The sequence below is a fragment of the Panthera tigris genome, chromosome B2 (assembly GCF_018350195.1).
Source record: "Panthera tigris isolate Pti1 chromosome B2, P.tigris_Pti1_mat1.1, whole genome shotgun sequence".
Classification (NCBI taxonomy): Eukaryota; Metazoa; Chordata; class Mammalia; order Carnivora; family Felidae; genus Panthera; species Panthera tigris.
This window is the reverse complement of record NC_056664.1, coordinates 64,961,855-64,983,694: the sequence shown is the minus strand read 5'-3', so window position 1 is coordinate 64,983,694 and position 21,840 is coordinate 64,961,855. Positions and strand designations below refer to the sequence as shown.

The window sequence follows — 21,840 nt, the reverse complement described above, 5'->3', positions numbered from 1 at the left end:
AATCATCAAATCTACTTCAGACATCTGAACCTATTCCACAAATGCGTCGGTAACATAATTAATATAGTTAACATAACTGCAATTAGAAATAAATTCTAAAATTGATTCTCCCTTGAAGCAAAAAGGTTTATATCATCTTCTGACTTAGTTAAGATAAAATAGCAATCCAATCTCAAATGCACAGTAACAGTTTAAATTTTTTTTTCGCAAGGGTCATTGTTTGCCATTATTGAAAGCAAAATAAAAAATTCTGTGGCCAAAGGAAAATGATTATATTTACAACTATATAAATGTACATGAAACATGAAAACATTATATTTAATTGGACAGCTTGAACTTTTCTTCATTTATTTGCTTCATAACTGCTATATTATTTTAAAATATGCCATGAAACACCATTATTAAAGGCAGACTAAAAATCCCCAACAATTTATTTTTTCTGATTGTACGATCTTTTAACTAAGCTTAAAGTACAAGGAAGGTCTTTCAACATTTTGTAAAGTAAAATTTGACAATATTGAGATCAAAGAAGCTCAACCACTCTGCCATTCTGAAAACATCGGTATAATGACCGAATAACATAACCATAAATTATATAATTTATCATTTCATATACTTAATTTTATAACAAAAATCATAGCAATTAAGCTATTATTTTGTGTTTTGTGTAGGGAAGTTTCTTTGTCATTGTTAAGTTGTATAAACTGCAATATTAAGTCTAGAAAGAAACCAACTAAATTTACATGTAGTGAATTTGTTTCACAGCTCATTATAAAACATCGTGGTTATTTTTAAAGATAATTAATCCAAGGTCCAAATTACATAAACATTTCAAACTACCATTTGTTATCACTTGATAACATTTTTTATTATACAATAATTATGGAAGGTTAAAATTGAATTGGAAGCACCATTTCAAGATTTCAATGAATATTCATGTTATATAAATAAAACTTTCATATTTTATATAATTAATCACTATGAAATAACAGGGAATTAGACATCTTGCTGTGAGAAGGATATAAATGATTTTTTTCCCTTGGATTCTTTGTATTTACGTAGAAAGTAAGATTTTTTAACTTATCCTAATTTGTATTCACAGTTGTTTTTTTACCTTTTAATTTATTTTATTATTGTTTTAATATAATTTATTGTCAAACTGGCTTCATACAACACCCAGTGCTCGTCCTAACAAATGCCCTCTTCAATCAGTTTTTTGCTTTTCAAGGTCATTTGGTTTTCTCTGTAGAATGTTTATTATTGAGAACACATTCTAGCTTCAGAAAAAGTTGGGAGGACACTGATATTTTATGCTCATTTCAATGTTTTAGTTGACTCAAAGTTTGTTTGTTTTTCACTTTATGTATTTGCAATAATGCTCAGAGAAATTGAGATTACCATGGGGCTCCTGGCTGGTTCAGTCAGTTAAGTGTCTGACTTCGGATCAGGTCATGATCTCACAGCTTGTGGGTTCGAGCCCCACATGGGGCTCTCTGCTGACAGCTCAGAGCCTGGAGCCTGCTTTGGATTCTGTCTTTCTCTCTCTCTCTCTCTCTCTTTCTCTCTCTCTCTCTCTGCCCCTCCCCCACTCACACTCTGTCTCATGCTCTTTCAAAAAATAAACATAAAAAAAAGAAAAAAGTGAGATCACCATATGTCTTGCCCCATATAAGGGAATTCTGTATATGATTATTTTTATTCTTCTTAAGCAGCTAAAGTCATTTATTTCGAATAACCACAAAATTATGATACAGTTAATAAAAAGTAGCTCTGAATGTCTCAATTTCAGAACCTTAGATTCCCTAAGTGGAGATAGGTAGTAAGTACATCAAATAAGAGCACAGAACTCTGTGGTTCTAGAAAGGCGAACATATTTTTCTAAAAAGAAAATATAAGGTTCAGCTGTGGTAGGGCATCTATATAAATAAAGGTTTTGGGGGCACCTGGTGGCTCAGTCAGTTAAGTGGCCTATTCTTGATTTTGGCTCAGGTCATGCTGTCAGGTTCATGAGATCGATCCCTGTGTCAGGCTTTGCCCTGACAGCACGGAGTCTACTTGGGATTCTCTCTCTTCCTCTCTGCCCCTCACTCACTCATGCTCACGCTCTCTCTCTCAAAAAAAAAAAAAAAAAAGCTGTTGAACTTCTTGGGGAAACACAGAACCAGAAACTTCAGAGTATGCTGAACATATGCAGAACTAGTCTCTACTTCTAAACAAACTTCTCTTCCTATTGGATGCTAGGAAATGTAGTAACAAATTTGTAGTCAACTTCTAAAAGCATATGAGAATTTATCAAGATGCTTATTAGCTTATCCCTTCACTTTATTTTAGCTGCTTGCCCTAATTTTACCAATGTCTCATCTTCCCTCTTTATTTAAAATATATTATATATTACTTGCTACATTGTGTTTTTCACACCTGTATATATCTTTAGAAGCTACCACATGTCCATTTTGGACCAATGAAGACTATACCTGAAAATATAAATTAATTTCATTATCTCCCTTCTTAATTTATGATCAGACCTCTGGAACATAATATATTATTGGTTATTTATTTGTTATATTCTATTAAAAATCTGCCTAATTACCTTTTAAATACTAAATTAAAATGAATATGACTTGAAATGACAATTTAGGCACTGCTCCTATATGATAAAAGAGGTTATATACATTCATAAAAATCATAATATGGTATTTCAGTAGGGAATAAAAATATTTTTAGAACTCAGTGTTTTTTGGTGGTATTCAAGCACTAATTCCACCTGTAGTGGGTCCCATAACTTCCCATTTTGGTACCTGTGTGATCTCTCAGGGAAACGAGAAGAAACTTACCCTTTCAGTAATTTAGTGTTTATTCAATTGGCCGTTTATACTTTCATCCATTTGCTATCCTGCCTCATCATAAAAAATATGAAATTTTAGGTGAATAAAATGTGAGAACCACACATAAAAGTAAATTCTATTTAGATGAGCTGGTAATAATATTAAGGCTGATTAATAGCCAAGATTCTTGTTAGAAAGGTTTGATGACTTTCTTAACAGGAATCATCTGATTCCTATTTAAATATGTCAGTAGATTTAATATGCAATCACCTTTCCACTTTCAATTTTATAAAAAACCAATATTCTATTGAATGTTGTGTTAAAGTTTCTGTGGACAATGTGTCTAAATATTATGATACTTTTATAAATCAACAAAACAGAAAATAAAACATTAAATTTTACCCACTATTATTTAAAACTCTTCCAGTCTGGTATCAAAGAGTATTATCTAAGAGTATAGATGGGCACAGCAGCAAGTTTATTGTTTTTAAGAATATTTGCTAATGTCATACAGTGATTAAAAACTATATTTTCTCTGAATTACAGGAAGCAAATGAAAGCTACTTTTAGAGAACTCTCCATAATTTCTTGTACTTTTAAAGAAGTTGTATGTTTCTCTCCAAATTGTGAATTTAGTCACTAGTGTGGAATTGGTCTACTGACTTTACCAAAATCATTGCCCTCAAATTCAGTGCATCTCCATCTGAGAAATGACATAAATTAAGGGGTTATATGTCAATATCTTCCTAAGGAAATGCCTTTAGTAATCTTATTTATACATCTGAAGATTTTCACTTTACTTACTTATTTGGTATTTCCTTATTTTGTATTAGTAAATCAAGGAAATAACATAGAATTAGTGCCAAGGAAATAAGCCTTTACTACTTGGTTCTCTCACTTTCTGACAAAAAAGAGTCAGATGAGAAACAGAGATTTGAACCAGACAATGCCACAAAAATTTTACTAACTTATACAGCGATAAAAAAATGTTGACTTAAAATGAACACTGAATCTTTCTAAAGCATTTCCTTATTTTAATACACACATACACATTCTAGGTATAATAAGTGGTAAACACATCACAAAAGCATTAAAAGTTAAGCCATGCTGCATGCAATTTAAATCCTGCCATGCACCTGTCTCAGTATATTCCATGGAAGGCTACATTATTTTCACAAACAGAAGACAGAAAATTGTAGGCATACAATATAAAACATAGGAAAATGGAATTTTTATTTGAGAAAATGAACCATATCTTTTCAAAATAAAATTCATATTTTTACTTATGCTCAGAGCATTGTGAAATAATGATTTCAACCTAGCTAGCCATGCTTCTAGAAAAGAACCTAAGTTAAGTGGGAATGTTAATGAATAGTTACTAGTACATTTTAAACTTTTTTAGTAATTTGGAACACAAGTCACCATGGAATAATATAATACTGATTTCTCTGTGCCATAAATCTCCAGTTCAGTATCCCGAATAAGTCTGGAAATTGACAGTGAAAACAAGCATAAGAAGCACAGTGAAGCGGAGCCATGCTCTTCACCCACGCACCTGGAGGAACTACTCCAATACCATCATCAACCTCATAATCTGAGATGTCACTATCACTGATTCGCTGAGATCCTGCACAACAGTAAGGCAAACAGATACCTCTGTGTCTTGTTGGTTTATGAAATGTTAAAGGACAGGGTCAAAAAAAATGTTTTTTAAAGCTACTTACGTTACTACTAAATACTTCTGAACAAGAATAATACAAAGTAAATGCTGAGCTGATATATATAAAAAAAAAAAAGGGTTTGTGATCCAAGGATAACATTTTCTCAGTATTTCCTCTTTAAATCATTTAAGACATAGAAGGACCGGAATTTCATACAGTAAGATTTTGACTTTTCAAATTATTCTTTAAGTATATACATTGTTTTCTACCCAATTAGGTGCCCTCCTCTGCAGTTCAGGGTGGATGTGGCTGGGTGGAAAGTTAAAAGACTTTCTTGGCTGGAGCTCTACTGAGCTCATATTATTAAAAAAGGCACCATGGCTCTTTATAAAACATTTATGTTTATCCTTCAAAATTAGCCATTATTCTGCATTAAACATTAGCTTTGAGAAAATGATCAGAGAGACACTAACATGAAAAATTCAAATATATGAGGAACACAATCAGGTTCTAGATTACCAAAATGAAGCTTCTAAGTTTCAGTTGATTCATTATTTACTCATAAATCAAAATTTAATGGATACATGCAGAAAAGAATACTGTTCTTCCCAATCACCAGATGAGTAACAACAAACATACTTTACAATGTGTTTTTAAAAATGTTTCTTATGAATAACAATGTTAAAAATACCCAGGAGCTATAAGGTTATCAAGAACCTTATATGTAGCAACTCATCAATAATAACAAAAATTACTTTATCAGTTAACCAATCAACAATTCAATCAGTACTGGGCAAAGAATGATTAATTCAGAGTTTTTAAACTCTCAGCTCTGGAATCCCTCTACAGTACTATACATAATACTTGCATTAGGGAAATGTAGAAAATAGTTTTGCCAAGTCTTTTTGTATAAATAATTTTCCAGTATTTTGATGTCTAATAAACATTTGAAAAAAATATCTTGAATGTTGAAAAAATATCTTGAATGTTAATCTCTAATTTGGGTAACTAAAAATAACTTTAACCTACTTTGTAGTTTTTTGCTAGAGCTTTCTCCATGAATGTGTCGCCTTGGCATGAAAGGTGATGGCTGAGGCAGAGGTAGTGAAGATTCATCATGCGTCTGAAGTTTATACCAATGTGGCTCATCATCTAAAAGTGCTGTCTCCAATTCTATGAGGATCTGAAAGGGCAGTTCTTAAATTAAATCAAGCACCTTGACCAAAACATAATATAAAAGCTATCATAATTAATACATATCACAAAACTTCAATAAGCATTTGGCTCGAATCTTTACAATATACATCACCTCTCCAAGAAATTCACTCTCTTCTTCTTGTACTCTTGGTTGATCCCACACAGTTATTTCTAACATCCGTTCTCTAAAATCTCTACGATGTACATGTGAATAGACAAATGTTTGATTCCATTTTGGTTCTAGTACTTTCTTTACTGTTTTAGTCCTCCTTTTGCTTTTATCACTGAAAAATAAGTATGTTTTGTAAATGAAAAAGCAAAATAAAGTATATGCTGCCATCTACTGTAGTGACATGTAATACCACTATTGGGATTTTAACTATTTTTAATTCATAACTTTTAACATTAAAGTCTAAAAAGACCATAGAGTTTAATACTATTCTAATTTTAACTACAGTGTTAGCAGTAGTTATGATAATAGACATATATGCACAAAGGTACTTCCCAAATGATGTATAGCTATCCAAGACTAATAGATGTATAAACAAGGTAATGAAAAAATTTTAAATTGGTAAATTATGTTTTTAAAAATACAAGGCTTGAGGGATTTTTTTCAGGGGGAAAGTTTATTCCCTCATAGAAAATGATTTATTATACCTTAAAACTATATCACAGGTGCATGTGTATGTTCAAACTCATCAAAATGTTCACATTAATTATGTGCCATTTTTGGTATATCAATTTTACCAAATAAATAAAACTATATCCCAGGAAACAACAGTCTACCTTTTATATTAGTAAGATTTTTGCATATTTTTTTCCAAAATTATTCACTACCTTCTATCTGGAAGAAAATACATTTTCACATAGGGATTCCTGGGACGACCATCTACTCTTGTCGGTAAATCTGTTGCTTGCAGAACATTTACAATCAGCTGGTGTCCCACTTTATCATACCACAGCTTTACCTGAGATCGATAAAGAAAAGAATCATTTGCACAAGCCCTAAGATATTCTAATTCTACAAAAAATACTATTTTTGAAGAACTTTTAAATTATAATTATAAATACTATTTTTGAAAAGAATACGAATTTGAAAGCATAACCACTTACAATTTGACTTTTCTCTTTATGTATTTTAGACATGACTTACAACTGTCAAGCCTATAGTGTTATACTCTCTTAGATCATGTTATGAAAATAAAACTGACAATAATTTTATTAAAAAGGGAAGAAAGGGATATTGAAATAATTATCCTTGTTTTTAAACGCTAAGTGCCAGTGTTCAGTGATTATAAGTGACTTAATGACCTTATTGTGGCTACATGCATTTTGTAGCACCATATGTCACTGAAATAAAATGAGGCTTGATGAATAAACAATTTACCCAAGTAATCTGGAAGAGCTCAGGAAACGTATTTACTGTGGGCCCCCTTTACACCAGGTACTGTTGTTTCCTGTTATTTTTTTCATTTAATTTTCATAATTCACCTATTAAATGTTAATGTTCATGAGAGAAGGAGAAAAGAACAAGGAAGGCAGGAAGGTGCATTACATACCTTCAGCTAAGCGAAGGCCAAATAATGATATTTTTACTAAGATTTCATAATAGTTTGAATAAAGAAAAATGGGGGAATGGTACACTGAAATACTATTGTTGAGTTCCTAAACACCAGAACTTTAGCAGTCAATATATTTATAAATGCTGGCAGTAAACAGTGTTAACATTGTTTTTTTTTTTTAATTTAGAAGTTAGTTTTGGTTTTTTAGTTGAGTAAGAACTGTGAGAGAAAGTTGTCTAATGACAATATATATATGGAACATATTTAACAGTCACTATATGAAAATAAACCAATTTAACATAGGATTGGTCTTTCATAGTGCAGGGCAGATTAAGGATTCAAACCTGATTCCATATGAATCCATATCTCTGTTTTCAAATAATACCAGAGATGTGTTTTTCAAAAACCCAAACGGATTTTCATCCCTCTTGAAATATAGGTGGAGTACTTCAGAGATTCACACACACAGAGATGGCAGGGCAGATAAAATAAACAGAAAGGACTATTCAAAGATATCAATCTACTAAAAACAGAAGTTAAAACCAGGAATGGTTTTAAAAATAACATCAAGCTTATAGTTATCTTCTTTGTTTAATTAACGACAAGAGAAGTACAGCAAAAGCAGACTACAGAAATCCACACATTACCAAAGGAGAAAAAGTACACTATTTACAGAATAGTTTGAAGCAAGTTTTCTTTCAGTTATGAATATAAATGTCCTGTATTCTACCATAATCTACACAGATGGGGCATTTCATAATGGTTAGCCATCACTCCCTTACTCCAGCTTTCCTCACGTCACATGGAAAGCAACAGTAAGAAAAACTGTAGCTTTTTCAGAGTGATAATCAGAAATGAAGTGTTTCATTAAATGTCTCAAGAAAGTAAAAAGAATATTGAAAAACTTTTTTTCAGACTCCAGACTCATAAGGTTAAATAAGTGGAACATGACTTTCTTAGTTTCTTATATCTTACCAACTGACCTTGGAAACTTGCACACAAAATATAATGGATATTTTATTTACTTATGTTGTCATTTATCATTGAATGTTTATAATAGCGGGGTATACTGTAGGCACTCAATAAACATTTCCAAATAAATATATGGATAAAGGCTAATCTAATAACTTAATAAATACATGCAAAATTGCTGAAACAGATTATGGTGTTAGGTGACTACAAACATATCATAGGCTTCAAAGAAAGCCATGCATTTTTAAGGACAGACTCAGAACAGTGAACAAATCTTAATGGTCCCCAACATGTACAAAAAAATACATACAGAAAGTTGTCCTGGCAAGACTTGTGGGGCATCTTTTAGAGCTCCAGGACTTGTTGGAGAAATAACAGAAATGGAAGGTCTTTCCATCTTCTGAGATTCAAAGGAACTTGAACCTAAAATGAGAAAAAAAATAAGTAATTTGTAGTAACATTTATAACATATGTGTAGGAATATTTTTTATAAAATGTTAAATGCATCTGTTATTTGTATAAAACAATAATTCAATACCATCAATAACAGTAGAACATACTTCCAACTGGATAGTCACAGAAAATTATCATACTGTCTCCTTTGGTTTATTGCCTATTTTAAAAGTATTTATAATGATATAATAAATATTTATTTGATTCAATTTATATTGGTTTTCTACATTTCTGGAGGGTATCTGTACAGTTTAGATTCTTGCATAACCTCACATATGGGTGAAGGCTTCAGGCTTTACTGATAAGAAAGATGGTACCTGTTATTTTAATTATCTTGGCCAAAGAATCATCTATTATGAACTGTCCTTGCTGAAAGTAAAATGAATGCACATATAATATATGAGCCAAATCTAAGCCTAGAATTCACCACTTTTAAAATTTACCATCTATCTCAGTTTTGATCTTGAAATGTATCTTCTGTATGTCTGAGAATGCTGTCTCCAGTGACTCAACACAAGTAACCCACTTCACCTTTGTGTAGAGGAGGCTGGCTGTCCACTTAGCTACTCTGTGAGGCTTTCCTCCCCTCTTTTTTAAATGAGAGGTCTCTCTTCTCAGATCACTCTTAAAGTATAGCTTGACACGATCCACAGTATAGAATGTCTATAGAATGCTATTACCCCAGCAAGTATAACCTTAAACCCACAGTCATTGAAAACTTAGCTCTACTGATAAAACATTCATGGAGCATTGCCGGAGGGTATGTCATCCACATATTTTTTTTCTAAATACACACAAATTAAGTCTAAATTAAGCCGTGTAGCATCACTCTGTGCCCTGCAAAGACTTTAAGAAAGAGTTCTATAAAATTCTTTGTTATTACACTTCTTTTATCAAGGATCCTTAGGATAATTTTTTTCTTGGGTCTTAGTACAAGAACAGTATTGCTTCTAATAATCAGTCTGCTTTTAGTATTATATCAGTTTCATTTTTAAATAGTATTGACACTATAAATTATGTAATTGGTCCCATTTCCTTCTGTGTATTAGTTATCAGAAACTTCAAAACCAAATATGGGTTCATCTAGCAGGTATGCATGTTGGTAGGCATTTGATATACCTACCTAATCTTCAGCTCCTTGTTTATCCCACCCATATGTTTTCTACCTCCTTGTAACAACGATCACTTGGATCACTTGTTTTCCTCTTAAATCACCTTGTATTTTGTATTTCCATAAGATGGGGTCCATAATAACACTTGGTCATCAAGCCCAAGGTATTGAATTTAATACCAATCCATTGCAAAGTAAATATCTATCACTTCTACATTCTCACTGAAAACTTCATTACCAGTCTAGACTTTACTGCACACATTGTCATCTTCTATCACGTGGAGTGTCTCTAAAGGCTATGTAGATAATTCAACCCTTTAGCCTCACTGTCCCTTGACTCCCTTATATCCATTGAACTTTACCTCTACTCCACCTACTTACTTCCACAATCATACCTGACACTGTTACGCTGTTTTTAAAATATCTGTTAGCGTGTATATTTCCTTCACTAGAAGCCTAGCTCATGAGACTGAGCTAATTACCAATCAGACTGAATAATCCAGTGTAACAATAAATTTTTACGTACAGCAAATAGAACTAGTACTGTTATATTAACTGAGCTTTGTGAGGGTTCTGACTATTATGATGCAGAAGGTATACTGCCAGTAAAGATTTTTGTGTAACCATCACAAAAAAAAGGTGGGGGGGGAGGTAAAAAAAGAAAAATCTTAAAATAGAACTTTGGGTTTCCAATGATTGTCATAGTTGTCAACTTCTGATATCATTAGAGATAACCTTAGTATAGTAATACCAATTCATTTATATCAAATAATTAAAGCAAATGATAAATCTTTATTCTTTAATTTCATCCTATATATATCATAATAACAAATAAATCTTAAACTCACTGGACTCCAGTGGAGGATGGGAGCTCTCAGGGATCCGTGGAATATCACTAAAAGAAATTAGGGTATGGTGAAAATCCCATTAGCTAAGTTACCCTCCCTGAGGCAATCACAGCCACATGTATTTCAGTGGTGTGAACAATCCTTTTGGGTCTTTACAGGTGTGGAAATGGACAGGAGTTACTATTAAGGCAATTACTAATATGCATGATTGTCAAACACCACACACACACACACACAAACTGCAATAAAAATAAGTTTTTATATATTTAACAGCAAAACACTTCAACATGACAACAATCAGACTAATATTGTGGCTAAAACTACCACAATATTTTTACTACCAAAACAGTAGGTTTTGGAAATAAAAAATGTTAAAGGTAGTATTTTATTTCAATTCTACAAAATCAAAATGACACATTTTACTAATCAGTAATATGCTTTACAAACACATCTGAAAGAGTTTACTGAATGAAAGGGATGAAAACATTTCTTGATAATAAAATAATATGGTGAATATCATGGGCAAAGTTAATAAAATGAAAAGGATGAATTGCTTCGGAAAATAAAAATGGTTCAAGCTTGCAACAAAAAAGCTAAAATATTTTATATATGTGAATATGTAACTCATATACACATATATAACCCTATATAGAGATTTGTATCTCTATACTGAAGTTAGCTAAATATATGGCCATTTACTGTATGATTAGAAAGTGACTTGTGAGAACACCCACTCCTGTCACACTCACAAATTACTCTGAATAAATGTTTAATTATAACCTCAGCTTAATCCATTATCCACTGTGACCTTAAGAACCCTGGACCAGCTTGTTTTGGGAAGTATACTGCATAGAACTACTTTACCTCTGGTTTTTCAAAGATAGTTTAGTATCAATTTAAGGAGATTAACAATATGTAAGTATTAACATGACATATTAAAGCAGACTGGAGTTAGTACCAACAGAATTATTAGAATAATGTTAGAATATTGTTTAAGCATTTCTAACCACTTACCTGTGACCTAACTTCACTTTAATTTTGATTTTTCTTTGGACTATTGTGTGTGTGTCGGCAGGGGTAGAGGGGAGGGACAGAAACAAAAACAGTTTTCTCTGATTATTTTCTGGACTCATTTTCACTTTTTGTGCAAAGTAATTTTCATAACCACCTATAGTTTATACTTCTTACAAAGATAACACATCCTGTGTTATGCATTTTATAAATACATTTTATACGTATTTTTATAACTAGTAATTTGTATAATGTAAGTATTTCGTATGATAATTAAGAGACTAATTTGCAATACTTAAGACAACAACTATTTGAAGAAACCAACTATTTCTCTTCTGCTACCGTTTTCTAAATTTATCTAGGCAAATAAAAGCAAATTTTTAAAAAGAAACGTAGAAGCAATAAATTTTTAGATAGTACAACTTCTCTGAAAACCAGCCTCAAAGTCAATTATGAAAATTAGAATTTGGAATCCTAAAACCAGGTACAAGCTTAGGATTTGTATGTGTCTGAAAGATTGTGGAGAAGTAAAAAAATTTTAAAGTGATTTTGAATCAAAATATAATAATGTTAATTGCTTCAGTAATATTTTCTGGAATAAATTTCCACATTTACAAACATGTCTTCTTAATTAGTTCTACAAGAAAGGTGACAGAATAGTTCTAATACCAATTGTAAGTATAAATGCCAAGAATGTTATATTTGGTAGGCTAGCAAAAATGGTTCTTACCTCAAGATGGCAGATATTTCTTAGACCATGTATGATTCGCAGAATTACTATGCCACTAAACTGTGAATAAATTTTGGTTTCTGCTTTAAATTATAGAACTACATTAAACATAATTATTAAATATAGCTAGAATGATTCTTCTAGGATTCTAATAATTTCTCTATTAACTGGGAAGTTGATGCCAGATTTGATTTTTAAGTATAATCTTTGCATTCCATATTTCCTACAATTTAGGGTTTGGCTATGCAAATTATGACTTTTTAAGTTATTTTCATACAAAGGTAACAATCATGAAAATGTTATTCCAGTCCACTTTAATTGTCTGTTGGTTTTTTTAAAAGTTACCATAAATCAATATTTTAGCTGATTACTTTTAAACTACTACATATCTGAAAGTATTTGGCAGTGTGTACAATACTTGATTTAAAATTATTTTTTGAAACTTTTGATTCATTTTCCAATTTACTTACCTCTTTTCCAGCCTCATATTAACCTGAGCACTAGAACACATGTCATGTAAAACTAGCATAGATTATAAAGTGTTGCTATTTAAAAAAATTTTGCATGGAACTGTACAAATACTTTTGCAAATGTCTTCAATGTTTACTCTTAATAATCACCACTTAAAATTATTTATAATCTTGCTTTTATTTTAGAGTTTATATATATTAATATTATTCCTTGAAATACGTGATCATCTGTTTTCAGTCCTTTGAAAAATAGGATAATTATATTTTCTTCTATGTTTTGCATTGACATATATGCATGAAGACAACAAAAATTAAAGGCTATTACTTTTTCAACATAAGTCCTGAATTAATTAATGGCTCTATAATATTTTAGACAATGGGGAAAAAAAAGAGGGATTTATTTCCAAAAATATATTCAAACATTAATGCAACTATCAGGAGATATTTCAATATGTCTTCCAAAAAAATTACAGACTGGCAAAAAGAATATTCTGGACTTTTGGGTTAGCCAGGAAATCTAACAATGTGGGGGACCCTACACACAGATTAAAAAAAAAATTCCCATTGGCTATAGAGAATTAAATTATGCTAAAAACTGAAGTTTAAAAAATATTATACCAATTATTATGACCAATTTTTTAAAAAGTTAAAATATTTCACACTTGCTTGATTTTAAACAAATGTTGGCACTACCCATGGGTAAAAATATAGAAAAAAATACTCTCTTCTTAGTAAAATAATAAACAGTTCATGTAGACATGAAACAATTACTGTTTTAAATGTCATAAGAAGATGAGTTGTTAGTGACTCCCTTTAAGGAAATACTACTAAGTTAAATTACTAAAAATAGGTCTCCCATTAAAACAAAATATTTTTAGTTTATATTTCACTTCTGAAAATATATAACAATATTTTTTGATACTACAGTTGTTAAATTGTGGAGCTTCTAAAATGTAGTGAAGAAAAGTCAGTATTCAAGTTTAAAATATTAAGAAATTTAAAAAATATAAAGTGTATGCCCATAATTGAAGAAAAACTATCCATGTTATTAACATGTACTGTATGAATGTATAAACTTCTTTTTAAAACCCTGCTAATACATGTAATTTACTAAACTTAAGAAGTAAGTTTTTTTAGCCTTACCCAATAGGCCTTGAAACAATAATTTCAACTTGAGGTTCTGATTTTGATTCTAAAATAATGTTGTAAACTTCTTCATTTGTAGCTCCCGGCAGGGGTTTACCATTCCATTCTAGAACTTCATCCCCTTGAATTTAAAAAAAAGGGTATTTTTTTACCTTATATATTCTGTTTATTTTTCTTATCTTTTCTCTTTTTTTAACAAAGAAATGCAAAACATATACAAATAGTTTGTCTAGGCTCTGCTCTCAAAAGCAAATTGACTGACATATAATGTCAGCTAAATGGTTCTTCTAAACACTTTTTTCTTTTCTTTCTTTTTTTTCTTTTTCTTTCCCCCATAGAATATTACTGGTCACAGGAAACAGTACAATACAAAGCTACCTTTATCTTTTGAAATATACCAGAAATAATATAAAAAATAATCTCATGCTATGGGATGGAATTAGCACAGCCTATTTGGAAACATTAAAAAATAATAATCAGCAGCATGTCCTCCATATAATAAATGCAGGCAGCTCTATATGTGAAAGATTCTTATTTAACTCTGGATAAAGTCCTTTATTTTTGGTTGAAATAGCAATTAACATTTATTAGCATGAATTTTCCAATTATAAGTCATGCTTCATTGTCTTCACCAGACGCACAACAGAATAAAAATGCATGAAAGGATTTGAATTCATACCCACAGGGCAACGCAGGTAGCTATGGAAAAGTTACAAAGCAAGCAGATGTAAAACTGTTGCATGACAGTTAACCCACTTCCAGATGTTCATAACACACACATTCTATACATAATATATATTGTGAGCATTAAAGTAAAATTAGAAAATTTTTTTAAATATTTGAAAATAATAAAAAATTAATACAATACTCATTCATTTGTTAAATACTCTAAGAATCCAGGAGAATAATATAACGTTAAAATAAATGAGCTAATAATTTATTGTTGATATTTTAACTAGGGATTTTACCATGGATCATTTGGGAAAAACTGTTTATTTTCATGAATATTTAGAGCAGTTTTAGATCCCAAATGTTTCTCTCCTTCAATTCACAATAGCAGACTCAGCTGAAATACCCCAACCTCAATGGTACTTTAAGGTGTCTTAATTTAATTGTTTCTGCTCATCTTATTCTCAGTACCTGTAATGATTTAGTAGCTAATATATGCTGAATTGATAGATCAATATAATTTATATATATATAAATATATATACATATAATGAAAGATATATATGTCATATATATATGAAAGGTAACTGTAAACATGAGATGTCTCAGTTTGTAGGTATATATATATATATATATATAGGCAAGAGAACTATAAACATTAGATGTTTTCAGTTTGTTTTTTTAAAGTAGAAAAATTTTGTTTTGCTAGGACTATTTTAAAGTATTTTTTCCCAAATGTTTGCTTACTCAAAAATGAAAACTAAATATTTGAAAAGCATATAATGCTGCTTTGGTTTGGTAAAAGAGTATGGTTAACATTAATAGTTAAGGGACTTATAATTGTTTGACCTAAGAAGTTACACAGCAAGGTGTTTTACATAGGCAATGAATACACTTCAGTGTTAAAAAAAGAAATAAAATATAATTACAAATTTAAAATATATTCAGTCTTTTAAATTTGTTTGACCAAGAAAAAAAATAAAGTTTACATCATGTGAATATTGTATGTTTATGTGTATGTATGTGTATGTATGTGTGTATGAAAAAAATACTTTCCGAAACAATATTTACCCTGATATCTCCAATTCTATCATGTTCCATTTCATTTTTTTTAATTGATGGATGTAAACCATTAAAGTGACTATACAGTAATGTACTGCAGTCAACATTTTCAAAAGCACTGAATTATAAAAATTCTCCCCTTTATAGAAAGCAATCGGAAGCATAACTGTTAATATCTTATTAACTTAGTACATGTATTTATTTACAAATCAAAATATCTTAAACTAGAAGGTGGTGTCTTTAACAGTATTTATTTTTATACGGATAATCTCTTCAGGCAGAGATGCAGATTATGATGATGCAAATAAAAGAGATTTCCTCTGTCATTGGTGGGGGAGACATACAGGAATTAATATCTTTACTAAAATGTTATACACAATGATAGGAGTTCATCTGAGGAAGAGAAAGAGAGCCAGGTAGTGCTAGGGAGGTAGTAATTAGGTATTGTTCCAGGTGAGATATTAGGAAACACTTTACAATTAAGGCAACTTTAGATGAGTTTTGAAGGATGGAAAGGACTTCAACAGGTAGAGCACAAGAGCAAAAAAGCAACCAGATAAACAAGAGGCATGGACCAGGTCTAATAGGTGGATAGCTTGCCAGGGACCTATAGGCACACTGCCATGGCTAACAGGTAAAGTGGATGGTAATAGAAGTGGCTGGAATGGTTAGTAGAGGACAGAACTACAAAGCTTTGACTTAAGCAGATGATGACTGGAGACTGTGAAGACTTTTAATAAGGAGCACATCAGTGTCAACCTTGTTTTTGATAATTAAACCAAGTAGTGGTATAGTGCATGGACTTAAGGGGAAGAAACAGTACAGAAAGCTATGGCAAGATTAAAGCAAGATTGCAAATGCTGAACAAAGCTCACATTAATAAAAAAGCACAGCACTGTACAGCCAGTGATGGTTATATGCAAATAGAAGGAAGACTGTTCCTAAATTATAATGTAAATCAAACAGAATATATGATCTAATTTATTAAAATACTTCTTTCAAATGCATCAATTGCTTTTAGTGAAAACTCCACTTCTTTGTTTTACAGCTATCTATGCTGAGCTTTTAACATTTTACATTTAAGTTTCTCAGGCTCTAGGCACATAAGGGTGTTAAAAAATGAAATTAATCACTAAGGGATATTTTATGTAGAAAAACCCCTTCACTGACTTCATTAAGTAATCCTCTATTAAAATACAAAGACAAAATCAAAAGCCATTATGTTTATAATCTGATCTGCAAATTCAGATTTCTGTAGTTACATTAGAGCATTACATTAACTCAAGGGATTCTTATACTTCCTAAAAAAGAGATTCATAAACTTTCTAAGGCATGTTTCTCAGTCTTTAAATAAGCAAAGGCTTGGTTTATTGATACAGTCACACCTGATTGAGTTATTTTCTTATTAAATCATAACTAGTCCTTGATAAAAAAAAAACAGCGTACTGTACCTCTACACATCTTCAAAGCTGTATATATTGCAGATGAAGAAAAACCTCTGATTTGGATTTTCTCCCTATACAACACCTGCATAGGAAGTCTCTATTAAAGAAAAAACCTAAATGATTTTGAACTGATATCCTGGTAATCAACCACAACAAAAATATCTTTAACGGTTATAGAACACTTTTCTCAAGGTCTCAGTAATTACAATGTTAAGGTATAAAAACTGAAAACAGCCTAGAAATGTTCTCTTTCTATGTGCTATGGGTTATTAATCCTCAATTCTGTAGTTCAGCTTTCTCTGTTTTCTTTGTTATTGTCTTTCAAATGCATAGGCAGACACTCCAACCAAAAGATTTCTACAAAACCATGAAGTAAACTGGGAAAAATACATTAATATGATTTTAACTAAAATGAAGGGTAAATAACAAAAACAGATTTTAAAGTGTGTTGCTACTGAATATGGTATATGTGAATATATTAAATGATTTTATCATATTACGTTAAGGTTACAGAGCAACATAATGTAAGTTTCCAAATACCAAGAAGTAGCACATCTGCATGAGTATAATACATGTCACAATAAAATTAACAAATATTTTATTATGTAATCTGTGTAAGAAATGTGATTATGGTTGTATTTTACTAAAAACACTGCTACTGGTAAGTGTTTTGGGACCACTATGGAAAACTTTAGTAATTATAATAGTTTAAAATATAAAAAATTAATTAGTGATATTATTTTTTCTACAAGGCTAAATTGTTTTCGTTTTTGTAGAAAAATTATAAAGTCATCTACAAAAATTTGTAATCCTGCAGCATTTTGCATCTATTTACTTTTACATGAATAATAAAAGATTCCTAATCTTACTCTCTCCAAACTGCCATTGATGCATAGTTACCTATAATTGCAGTAAATACCCACGCCAGGGGAAAAAAATCTTCACCCATGCACTAAAATTAGTTATTTATTTAATTGACTTATTTGTAACTTACCCCACATTGAAAACCACCAACTCATGCAAAAAGTACACATTGTTTAAATGTTAAAAAGAAACTTTACCTGCTCGTAAGTGTCCAACTACATCTGCAAGGCTACCCTTCTTTACTTTGGTGATGAAGGCACCAAGGCGTCCTAAGTCAGTCATTTTTCCTCCAACAACCTGAATAATAATAAATTTATAAGTTCCCAAGATTCATTTTAAAATATAAGTTAATTACTTTTAGGAATTAATCCTACAGTCTTTTACAATGTATTTAGGATTGAGTGTAGGCACATTAATAAAGTGAAACATATTTTTGATTAAAGGAGTGGCAGTATACTTTTAAAAAGAAAACATCTCATTATATTTTAGGTGATCATGTGTCCCAAGAAAGTTCATGTCCTGATTACTTATACTGACCTAACAACACAACGGCACCAAAAGTAGTGTTTACCCTTAGAAGACAAGTGCGAGGTCTTTCCTACTTATAGAAGTGTGTGACACAGTTTACATTAGAGTTCATTTTTCTTTACCCTCCAAGTTCATGCCTCCTATTAGAATTAAAGTTCTATATGCACATCATGCCCCATTGTCACATCAGATCTTTATCCCTTCTGTATACCTTTAAGTAGGATATAGGTCTAAGACATAGACTATGGATTCAAACCAAGAATAGGCCACTTCTGGGAAGCAATTTACCATGGCACAATGAGTAATAGCCTAAGTTTATCTCTGCTACTGACCATCTGAATGACTTCACCTGAAATACATATTCTAATCTAACTCCTAAAGTCTGGGTTATATTACTGAATATTTAACACTTTCACCTGGCTTTTCCACTGTAACTGAAACTAAATACATCAGAAAGTTTCTAAGTTTAATTTCTCCCAATGCAGGCACCAAGTGTGTATAAATAAAGGTGCAACACATGTTCTCAAAGGCTGAGGCTGATCCACCATACTTTGGGATATGCCCATCAGTGGAGGCGATCAGAATTATTTCATAGCAAGAGAAATAAATGTTAATAATGAATAAGGTGATACTATTAAGTGCATTAACTGAAGAAAAGTTTTAGTTGGATTAATAGTCAATGGTTTTGAAGAGGTCAAATTATCACACGACTATAATATAATATCTTAGCAAATAATTTTAAAGCCCATCTTTGATTGTTTTTCTAAGTTTCTGAAAGCAAATAAAACTGTGATTTAGCACATATACACATACACACACAAATAAGACAAAATGTGTATATATATTTTTCCTATAATAAAATATAATCTTTTGCACTTTGTTAGTTTTTCTTTATATCTGTTGGATGTCAGTTAATATTTTTAAAAGACACATTTTACTCTTTTGATATTATGATAAAGTCTATTGTACTTAGGAAACAATTTCTTTAATGATGTTTTATGTTGTTTGTCCAGATAAAATAAAATTATGCAGTCCACATAATCTAACTTTACTACCATCCACTAAAACCTTCTTAATGTAAAAATCATCCTTGAACTTCATACTGAGATAAAAATTCTTTATTTTCCTATATTTCATGGCAGTTTCCTAACACATTTGTAAGCCATATTATAAAATGATTTTGAAATATTAATCCAGATAAAAATACTGTATCTGTCATAAGACATCAATATATGAAGAAGATACGTTCACTAGGTGAACTGTATTTTGGAGAAGAGAGGAAGATATTTAAAAATCGTTGTCAGAAATTTTGTTGAAGTCAGCCTGTACTGTAATCCACCCTTAAGAAACATTTTAAACCAGCATACTTACTTTCAGACCCAGTAATGCACCTGATTCTTTGGGCATGGTTGTTCTCTTGTTCAGAATAACACGTCCAATTAATCGGTCCCCCTCTTTAGATGGTTGCCACGTTACAGGATGCTATCAAAACATGGATAAAGTTTAAAAAAGCTAAGTGGTTTTCTTTCCTGTAGACACATAATTATTGGTTGTAGCAAGATGTGATTTCCTCAGTTAAAGGCACTCTAGAGGAAATTCTTTATTTTGGTGGGTTCTACCCTCAACTTACAACAATTTGCACTTGTAAATGCAGCTACATTTTATTTGCAGTAGACTCTTGAACTAAACAGTTCTAAGAGTGGTTAGCAACTAAGTAAATCTCTAAAAAATTGTTCTGAAATGATTAAATTGAATTAAACTTAAAACATATCTGCTTATAGAAAGAAAACCTATTCTATATTTTGAGTTGTTAATGTTGATATCATTAACCAAATAATATCTCATTTATATATAGTCATCATTTAATAATTGCTTCTTACTTAATTTAAAATTTGTTATAGAGGCACATTGATGGCTTAGTTGCTTAAGGGACTCACTCTTGATCTTGGTCATGATCTCATGAACCCTGAGACTGAGCCCCACTTTCAGCTCTGTGTTAACAGAGTGGGGGTGGGGGGGCTGCTTGACATTCTCTCTTGGCCTCTTCCCTGCTTGTGCATACTCACCCATGCACTCTCTCTCTAAAAAATAAACTTTTTAAAAATAAAATAAAATTTGTTATAATTATTCAGTGATTTTTTTTTTCCCTTCTAGACTGTACTACTTTAAATGAAATGGATATTTTCTTTCTTAAAATGTATAATGGAGGGCTCTTGGGTGGCTCAGTCAGCTAAGCATCTGACTCTTGACTGTGGCTCAGGTCATGATCTCATGGTTTGTGGGACTGAGCCCTGGGTCGGGCTCTTTTGCTGACAGCAAGGAGCTTGTTTGGGATTCTCTCTTTCCCTCTCTCTCTGCCTCTCCCTTGCTCGCTCATGCATGTTCTCTCTCTCTCTCTCTCTCAAAATAAATAAAATGTTTTAAAAAATGTATAACGAAACAGAGTAAGACTGCTATCCATCACATGTCAAATATAGATAGGACAATGAACAGTACACATCATCCCTAAGCTCCAACTTTCATTTCCCAGAAAGCTTACCGAACTAATAGGTGATGTTTCCCGGCTATGCCACGTGGCAGGATCCAACCAGTAATAATCCAAGTCACCTGCACCATGGGGGGGGGGGGGATGAAAAGTGCAATGCTTTAAAGTGGAGAATGCATCATTTTAAGTATGAATTCTTCAGTCTATAAAGTAAAGGGTTATGAACATCATAATCTTGAGTGTGTACATACCAGAATGATACACCCCTGTATTGCAAAGGCTGTGACTTGAATCATTGGAATGAATGTTACAAATGCACTTCATACTATATACTACCTTTATTCTCATAAATCAGCCTAGAAACACACATAAAAAGCACTGAAAGAACTGGGTTAACTCACTCCACCTTCCCTCGAAAGACTATCCATGCCAAGGCACAGCCTGCCATCTAGTGATGCTGAAAAAGTTTTATTCAATGAACTGAAATAAGTATTAAAACTTAGTGTCTCTCTTTCTACTCTTCTGAACTATATCATGTTATTTCAAAATTAACCTCTGGTCTCTATCCTCTTCCCTCATTAGCTGACACTAGGACACACATTTTAGCACACAGCGCTGAATAAATTATCAAGAATAACTTTTAGCAAGAGTACAACACAACCAACAGAAAATCCAATTGTACTAAAGCCATCAAAAAGACTTTAAAAAACTTTAAAAATCCTAATTTTGTAAGCATGAATTTATGAACCTTTAATTTTGATTTTTTTGGCTTAAAAATATATTAAAACACCTGAGAAAAAA

General features: G+C 31.4%; 1 protein-coding gene across 5 annotated transcripts in view; it reads right to left on the bottom strand.

Moving 5' to 3' along the window:
- The window catches only part of LOC102950023 (regulating synaptic membrane exocytosis protein 1), a 221,074-nt gene that overhangs the window by 154,538 nt on the left and 44,696 nt on the right, over window positions 1-21,840 (bottom strand). For all 5 annotated transcript variants that reach the window (XR_006217713.1, XM_042986656.1, XM_042986649.1 and 2 more), the window contains exons 2-10: window positions 21,094-21,161; window positions 19,926-20,036; window positions 18,224-18,323; window positions 13,984-14,107; window positions 10,630-10,676; window positions 8,528-8,640; window positions 6,521-6,651; window positions 5,796-5,967; window positions 5,516-5,669 (exon numbers count right to left, since the gene is read on the bottom strand). Coding sequence is in view for 4 of the 5 variants with exons in the window: in XM_042986656.1 (XP_042842590.1) it covers window positions 5,516-5,669; window positions 5,796-5,967; window positions 6,521-6,651; window positions 8,528-8,640; window positions 10,630-10,676; window positions 13,984-14,107; window positions 18,224-18,323; window positions 19,926-20,036; window positions 21,094-21,161 (1,020 nt within the window). In the remaining variant the exon portion in view is untranslated. The remainder of the gene's footprint in view (window positions 1-5,515; window positions 5,670-5,795; window positions 5,968-6,520; window positions 6,652-8,527; window positions 8,641-10,629; window positions 10,677-13,983; window positions 14,108-18,223; window positions 18,324-19,925; window positions 20,037-21,093; window positions 21,162-21,840) is intronic.